This window comes from Lichenostomus cassidix, unplaced genomic scaffold, assembly GCF_008360975.1.
Source record: "Lichenostomus cassidix isolate B80296 unplaced genomic scaffold, HeHo_3.0 HiC_scaffold_129, whole genome shotgun sequence".
Lineage (NCBI taxonomy): Eukaryota > Metazoa > Chordata > Aves > Passeriformes > Meliphagidae > Lichenostomus > Lichenostomus cassidix.
The window spans coordinates 198-8913 of NW_028147374.1; the positions used below are offsets into that span (position 1 = coordinate 198).

The 8716-nt window shown below is 53.4% G+C and overlaps 1 protein-coding gene across 1 annotated transcript; it reads right to left on the reverse strand.

The window, feature by feature from the left end:
• Positions 1-238: 238 nt before the first annotated feature.
• LOC146423292 (uncharacterized) lies at positions 239-6868 on the reverse strand (the record flags this gene model as incomplete). Its single annotated transcript, XM_085044911.1, has 3 exons — positions 6814-6868; positions 5858-6625; positions 239-749 (listed from the first exon to the last, which is right to left on the reverse strand). Coding segments are annotated over exons 1-3 (1331 nt in total), but the record flags the coding sequence as incomplete, so codon positions are not given.
• Between the last annotated feature and the right edge of the window lie 1848 nt (positions 6869-8716).

Here is an 8716-nt window from a genome sequence, read left to right on the forward strand (position 1 = left end):
CCTCCCCTGCTTTCCTCAATAAAAACACCATGCAGACCAGGAACCAAACAGCTGCCTTTCTAAACCTGCAACGCTTCTACAAGAACCGTGTCTGACCAGCCCCACAGCTCGTGGCCATGGAATGACCATCCTGCGTGTTCCGGTTCTGGGGCAGCCCTCCCCCGCAGCAGGGGAGAGCTGCCTTCAGGTTTTGCACTGCTGCAAATGGTGGAGAATGCGGGCAGCGGTAAGAACTTGCCTAGACACGCCGGGGAGCAGCGGAGCCCGCGGGAGCTGGGGGGCGGCGGGAGCCGGCGGTGCTCGGGGAACGGCGGGGCCAGCGGTGCGGCCGCGCCGGGCCGGGCCGGCCCGAAAGGCCGAGCCGGGCCGAGCTGGCCGCCGGCCCACGGGGCCCACGCCTCCCCGCCGGCCCGCGCGGGGCTGCGGCAGAGCGGCGAACACACGGCAGGGAGCCGCCGACGCGGCGGGACGCTGCCTGCGCTGCAGACGGAGACCACCCTGGCCGCGTGGCCCGCACATGGGCGCCGCCATCTTGTGAGCCGCCATTTTGTGTCGCGGGCGCCCCTCCCCGGCGAGACCAACTCTGCACAGCCAAACACCATCTCTGCTGTGCAGCACACGCGGTGGCCGCGAGCTGTGAGACTCTCTAAAGACACAGGCGAGTCCCAAGAAGAGGACCCTGAAGGGACTTGTAGAAAGCTTGTGAAGTCTGTATTGAGTTGCTGAGGATAAAACAGTGACGAAGAGGGCTGCAAGGGACCGGAAAGCGGTGACCAGTCTTGTCAGTCGGCAAAAGTCTACCCAAGAGTAAGAGAGGCTCTGGGGGTGAGCCGATAGCGCCTACAGTGCCTATTCAGGGAAATTTTCCGACCCTGGACCTCTGCTAAAGGTGTAGTTTGCAGCAGAGGAGGAGTGAATGTTTGTATGAATGTGATTTAGAGGCACCCCCCAGGGGAGGGGGTGGGAAACGTGTGAATGGCTGAAGGCACCCCCCAGGAGAGGGGGTGCAGAGGTGTGAATGGTTGAGTCATAGAACACGGCAGGGTGTAGAGCTCTGTTTTAAAACCCAGCTCATTCTTTTTTATTTTAACCTTAGACAGATTAACAAGTGTTGCATTTTGAGAATTGGGCTAGAGAGGGCTTCCGGAAAAGGCCCTCTCTGCCCAATCCTCAAAAAAGAAAGGTATTTTCTTTAGTTAAAACCCTTTTTTGAGTTGCAGTATGTTTTGTTTACCCCTATTAATACCTTTCCTCCTTCCCATGTCCCTTCTTCCCTCCCATTCTGATAAGGAGGTAACTAACAAGGCTGCATCCCGTCAAAAAATACGCTGAGTTGCTACTGATTCTCTCAGGCGCCTTGCCAGTTCCCCCCCTGTAACATTACCCTTAAAAAATCACTCCTCACCCCCTTTTTTCCTACCCTCTTCTTCCCCAAATAGCCCCTCTCACAGTTCCCCCAGACAAGTCCAAAGCTGCTCGTGCACAGCAAGGTCCCCTGTCCCCCCAGGTCCCCCCTGCCCCCCAATGCCACAGCCTCCCCCAGAGGATGTTCCACGATATCGACCTCCAGAGCCTGACACGGGGACAGGGGGGACAGGGCCCTGGGGGCTGGGATAGGGGGACAGGGACCCCCAGCAGTGTCCCTGTGTCCCCCAGGGCAAGAGCCTGGCCCAGGGCTCCTTCACCCTCTTACGAACGAGGGCTTGAGAACACTTAAAAAATCCCCCACAAAGGATGAGCAAAACCAGATTTAATATTCAGTGACAGCACAACAAAGTTCCTTGGCAAGAGTCACTCTGCTCCTGACTGCACAGTTCAGGCACACCAAGGGAAAAAAGCAACAACAAAACCAGGCAATCAAACCAGAAATGAACCGAGAACTGTCCCTGTGTCTTTCTGTGTCTGTAGGTGTGACAAAAGGATAGTGAGGGCAAGGATAAAAGGAATACAGCCTAAGAGCTTAACAGCCCTCAAACTTAACAGAACTTAACTTCTACATTAACCTTAACTTATACCTTAAACTCAACAACTTAGCAAAAGAACAACCCCTAGCAGCATTTCACTTAGCTCATACCTTATGACTGAACCTCACTTACAGGCCTAACACACTCAGATATCCAAGGCACTTCAACACCTCCCAGAGCAGCATTTCTCCCCCATTTCCAGAGCACAGGCACACGTGTGTGCACACAGACAGAAAGAGGCAGTGCCAGGGAGCTGTCAGAAATTGCCCTGGAGGGCAGGGAAATGCTCACTGCGGATGCTTTTGCATCTCCCCAACAGGCGAAGGGTTGAGCCTGGAGGAGTGGGGGGATGGGCCCAGGGTCCCTCGTTGTTCGGGGATGCCCCGAGTGCAGCAAACGGGAGAGTTCCCGGCTCGGAGAGGCCCCACTCAGAGGGAGCTCACTGCTCCAGGAGAGCTCCAAGGGGCTCCTTTTGGAGCCCTGTTGATAGGGCCCCAAGAGATGGGCTTTAGTCACAGCAATGTTCCATCCTGGCTGCACTTTGCATCAACAGCTTTCTCTGACACTGTGAGAACAGGGATGTTGTGCCACTGAGGGGAGAAAAACAGTTGCCAAGGCTGCTCCTAAAGAAAGCAGGAGCTGGTTGGACAGCAGCAGTGCCTGGGAGCAGACAGTGTTTGTGATCAGCTGCAGAGGAGCTGAGCCCAGGGGCTGTTGGCCAAGGCTGAGGCCTAAGGAGCATTTCTCAGATCCAGGGCTGCCCTGGAAAGGTGGTGGTGGGGATAATTCACACCCTTAGTGTGCTCCCAGTTCCTCCCAGTATTTCCATGTCTGTGCTCCAAGTGCTGCTCATAGCCCTGATCCGTGGGGATGGGAATGTCCCACTCCCTTCCCGGGGCAGTGTCACACTTGAGCCAGGTGTGCAGGGCAGGACCTTGCCCTGACCCCAAGCACTGTCCCACCTGCAGGATCTGCTTCCCATCAGCCTCTTCCTCCTGCAGCCCCAAGCCCAGGTTGGTGCTAAACAAAGGGCACTGGCTCAGGGTCATCCCCCAGTGGGGGCTGTGCACCCCCTCTGCCCCCTCCCCAAATTCCCTCCTGGGGGCAGCAGGAGCTGGGTCAGGAGCCCTGTGGGGAGGGAAAAGGGGGGACACTGGGATGGGGGATCACACGTGCTCTCACGAACACACATGACCCCTGGGGACACCCTTCACCTTCTCCCGCAGAGCCAGGAGGATGAACTCCAACATGGAGCCCCCAAAGCCCAGCAGCACCTTGGGGGGTGGGGTATGGTGGCAGCTTTGGGGGTCTGGGTTTGTCATGTCCACTTAAAAACCCTCTCCCAGCCCCACAGCCACTCCCAGGCCCCTCAAACCACCCAACAGCTCCACCTAGGATGCTCCCAAACCACTCCCTGCAATATAAATGGACCCAAGAGCCACCATGACCCCATTCCCATCTCCCCCTATACCCACCCAAATTCTCTCCAAGTCACACAGCCCTGCCAGGACCCCAAACCTCTCTCACAGAGCATGCCAAACTCCTTCTCAGCACCACAGATGCCCCCAAAAGCCACAAAAGCCCCTCCCAATACCCCCAGGATTCCCTAAACCCCCTCCCACCCCCCATGGCACTGACCAGGAGAGGCTGGTGGACAGGAACATCCACAGCTGGGAGCAGCTCAGGCACTTCAGCAGTGATTTGGGCACTTTGGGGGGCACACCCCACATGGGGAGACCCAGGCCAGGGACTGGGACAGAAAACTGGAATTCCTGGAGAACAGATGGGCTCAGGTGGACATGATCTGCTGGAACAACTATGAGACTGTTGTCCTGTCCTCACGCCTGGGCAGCCCCAGACCATCTAAACCCTCATGGATATTCCCCTGAACCCCAAATTCACCACCAAATCCACAGTAAAATGATGGAGCTTTAGGTCTCTTTGTTTAATTTATTTTATCTCAGCTTTGGTTGCTCTGACAAGGTGAAGGAAATTATTTAGGTTGGAAAACTCCAAGATCATTACTTGATGCCACCAGAAGAAACAATTACACAGCAGGTAACAATTTTTAGGGTGTAATATTAATAAATCAGCTCTTCCCTATGAATTTTGGATGTCAATCTGAGTCCCAAGGGACGTTCCTGCCCCTGTGTTTGTCCAGGTGGCCACAGGGAATCAGGAGGCCATGGAAGCCACCAGCCAGGTGCCTTCCCAACCTGAGTATGTTAGTTTTGCTTAGCCCAGAACATCAGCAAGCTATCTTTAGCATCTAGGGGAAGCTCAAACCCTTCAAAAGGTGTTGTGGTAGGCCTGAAGAAGTGGCTGAAGGGTTGGGAGAAAACTCACCCGTGTTCATGAGCTGGTTTTGCTTAGCCCAGTTTTTGCTGGTGGGTGGGGAGAGGCACAAAAATGGCTCCTGTGTGTCCTGGGTGAATGTTCTAGAAGTTTTCACCATGTCCAGCAGAGCCAATCTCTGATGGCTCTGAAGATGATGGACATGCTGCTGGCCAAGTCTGGGTCAATTAGAGATGCTGGTTACACCTCTGTGATATCATATTTAAGAAGAAATCAAAACAATGTGAGCAAGCACTTCTTTTTAGACAGAGGATGAGGAGGAGGTGAGAATATGTGAGGGAAATCAACATGGAGACACCAAGGTCAGTGGAGAAGGTGGGGGAGGAGGTGCTCCAGGCACCAGAGCTGAAAATCCTCTGCTGGCCGTGGTGAGGACCATGGTGAAGCAGGTTGTCCCCCTGCAGCCCATGGGGTCCACGAGGGGTGCAGAGATCCACCCACAGCCCGTAGGGAGGTGCTCACGCTAGAGGAGCAGGTGGATGCCTGGAGGAAGCTGTGATCCAGTGGGAGTCCCAGTGCAGGGAAAGGCCTTGTTCCTTGGGATGGAAACAGCCTGGCCTGGGCTCAGAGCTCTGAACCCTGTGGACAAGAACTCATGGGGCAGCAGATTCCAGCAGCTGCTGCTCGAGAGATTGGACCCACAGCAAGGAAGTTCGCAGAGGACTGTCTCCAGTGGGAGGGACCCATGGCTAAGTAGAGGACTCCTCTCCCTGAACAGCAGAAGAAATTTTGGTCATGGACTGCCCAAAAAAACCCATACCCTGCCCGCCACAACCCCCTGTGCTATTGGTGGGAAAGAGGGAGGGGGTGAGCAGAGAAACAGTGTATTAAGAGCTTATCTTTAGTTCTCATTTGCCTCCTCTGACTCTGTTTACGGTTAGGTTACCAATAAATCACTTTGCAACTTTAAGTTCTCAATCTGTTCTACCCCTCAGTGCATCCTGCCTGGTTCATTATCTCGACTCATGAGCCCTCTGTGTGTGTGTGTGTCTGTTAGGGTTTTTTTTTCCCTCCCATCTGCACAGCTGCAGCAGGGGAGAGAAGAGAAAGCAGATTTCGTAGGTTCCTGGCATTTGGCCAGGGTCAAACCACAACACTGGGTCACTGGCAGTGTGGGTCACCAGGGCTCTTCCCAGAGTGGGTCCTCCAATGGGGGATGAACACGGAGCAGTGCATGAATCTCTTCCCCCACTCAGGGCACTCGCAGGGCTTCCCTTACTGGTGCCTCCGTCGGTGTTGGGTCAAGTGAGAGCTCCTGGAGAAGCTCTTCCCACACTCGGGACAGCTGTAAGGCCTCTCCCCTGTGTGGATGCGCCAGTGCCTGATGAGGTGGGAGTTGCGCTTGAAGCCTTTCCTGCACTCAGGGCAGCGGAAAGGCCTCTCCTGTGTGTGAATCCGCTCATGGATGAGGAGATCTGAGCTGGTCTGAAACCTCTTCCCACACTCGGAACACTCAAAGGGCCTCTCCCCAGTATGGATGCGCCGGTGGGTGATGAGGTGGGAGTTATATTTGAAGCCCTTTCTGCAGTCAGGGCAACGGAAGGGCCTCTCGTCTGTGTGAATATGCTGGTGTAGGAGGAGAGCTGAGCTGGTCTGAAACCTCTTCCTGCACTTGGAACACTCGTAGGTCCTCTCTCCAGTGTGGCTCCTCTTGTGACGGATCAGGTGGGAGCTCCGGCTGAAGCTCTTCCCACATTCCCCACACTCATAGGGTCTCTCCCCAATATGGATGCGACGGTGCCTGAGTAGGTGGGAATTGTGCTTGAAGCCCTTCCTGCAGTCAGGACAGTGAAAAGGCCTCTCGTCTCTGTGAATCCGCTCATGCATGAGGAGATCTGAGCTGCTCTGAAACCTCTTCCCACACTCTGAACACTCATAGGGTCTCTCCCCAGTGTGGATCCTCTTGTGACGGATCAGATTGGAGCTCTGGCTGAAGCTCTTCCCACATTCCCCACACTCATAGGGCTTCTCCCCGGTGTGGATCCGATGGTGGTCCATAAGCTTGGAGATCTTTCTGAAGCTCTTCCCACATTCCCCACACTTGTAGGGCTTCTTGGTCTCATGAAGCTTCTCAGGAATTTCCAGCTCTGAACTCTGGCTGGAGCTCTTGCCAACATTCTGGCACAGGGTGGGTCTTTGCTCTTCAGAGCACCCTGGTCTGGGTTTGCAGCCCCTCCATGTGCAGCATCTCTGGGGCTTTTCCTCCCGGTTGGATTCCTGGGTCATGGAGCTGCTCAAAATGGCGTCTTCCATGAGGTTCTGCCGTAAGGACTTGTCCTCCCTGGTCTCTCTCCTCAGCTCGTTGCCTAGGGCAGAAAGGACAAGGAGAGGATTTGGGATTTGCCTCCATGCCAGAGGGAAGGGGAAGGAGATCCCCCCAGTCCACCCCTACCAGGACAGAGTCAGCAGCAGGGTTGTCCTGCAACCACGGGTGATGCTGGGCTGGGAGATGGAGGAGAAGAGAGCAGGAAAGGGGCAGTGACTTCCTCCTTACCTGCCTGGCTGTCCTGGGGCATCTTCCTCTTCCTCACAGCCTCCTTCTCCATCCAGCCAAGTTTGGGAATCGGAAATCCTGTTTTGAGGGCAAAAACAAGGTGTGAGTTCATTGGGTTTGAAGGTTATTCTTGCCCCAGTCCATCTCTAGAAATCACCGGCTGTATAGTCACTGTAAAAAACCTCTTGTCTAAAAAACCTCTGAAATGCTGTGCTGGTTTAAACTGGCAGGAGAAATGGATTCCCCCGAACTGCCCCAAAAAAGATTAAGATGGGAGACACAATCCACTAAAGAGATTACAAGAAATACAATGACATAGCTTTAACTCACAAAGGCAGAGTATAACCAGGCACCCTCGGAGAAGAGCAGCATGGTGTTCCTTAGTTCCTGTGCTGAGTGCCACGTGGCCCCATTGTATGCCAAGAGAAAGCAAAAGGAAACCAAACCTGTTGGTCTGACTGGTGATCACAGTCCTCCTGAAGTGGTAGTTGCAGTCTTGTCTAAAGCAGGGGCTGCAGTCCTGTGGAAGTTCTGCTCCTCCTTCTCTGGATCTCTTGAGTTATTTCCCATGTCGCCAAAGCCAGATTATATATGCTCAGGTTCAGGTGGCAATGCTCAGTACCTCCCCCAGGGCAGGGAGTTTGACAATGGAAAGATGTAATCCTGTGAGTCATGGGATATCTGGGGAGTCTTTGATGGTCTCAGTCGTTGCAGCTGCCCATTGTGCTAGTGCCATTGAATCCACGACGGCCCATTAGCAGAGGTGACCCCTCAGGGTAGGTGGGACTGTGCTGGTGCTTCCCTGGAGGGAGTCATCTCACCTGAGTCATTGGTGTGAAGAAACAGAAACACTACCTTGCCTGGCAGGGTTTGCCTCTTCTTCCTGATCTCATTTAACACCCAGCTTGTAGCCTGAGGGATCAGGGGTGCACTGGGCAGCTCCTGCAAACGACCTGTCATCAACACCTCTTCAGAAACGACCTAAGGGGAGTAGAAAGACCACTTTGGTTACACCCACAGAGTGCTAAACTGGCGCCCTGCTCCTATAACCAGGAGTGACGGGCAGTGAAATGTAATTGCAAGATGTTGTTCCACTTGGCTTTAAACCAAATAACCCATGGGGCAGAGTTCCTTCCAGCCGCAATCATTCCTTGATTCCCTCAGGGATTTGCTTCCCTTTCCTTCTTCCTTCTGTGTCAAGCTGGGAATGTGCTGGAAAATGTTCAGCAAAGCAAACTTTGCTGCATGTTCTGGGAGCCCAAACAGCTGCTGGACCTTGTCACCTGGTCCTGCACATCTCCCTTGGGAGGAAAAGCAGAGCCAGCACCCTGGAAGCCTCGGGATTTGTCCTCTAGGATCCATGGATTTACAGGGGTGGAAGTTACTAATTTAGGGGGGCTAGAAGCTGAATAATAATCTTCTGGAACTGACTTAGGAGGTCTGAGTTTGGATAATGATTTACAAAGAACTGCTTGCTGAAAACAATATATCACTTGCTTAATGATTTTTGCCTACCCAGTAAAAGGGAGGATATAGAAAGGAATGCCAAATAATTGATAAAACTTACTGATTGTGACTGAACATCCTGCTCTCAGACCGCAGAACTGGCTCAAGTGAGTTCTAAGGTCTGAACTTGGACCAAGAACCAAGGGGGCATGTGGAAGGAACCAAGGTGAAGAGTTCATCCTGAGGAAGACTACTAACTTTATCCCTCATTTATTTTCAGGACCCTTGCCCACAATTAATCTGTGACACTGAGCTTGTGTGAGCATATTTAAATGAACTTTGAACTCATTAAAATACGAAGCTGGGATAGGTAATGAGTATGTATAGGAGCATTGGGTAACTTTATGCATATGTATCCGGTAACCTAATATAAACCAAGTGAAGAGCTGCTGACGGT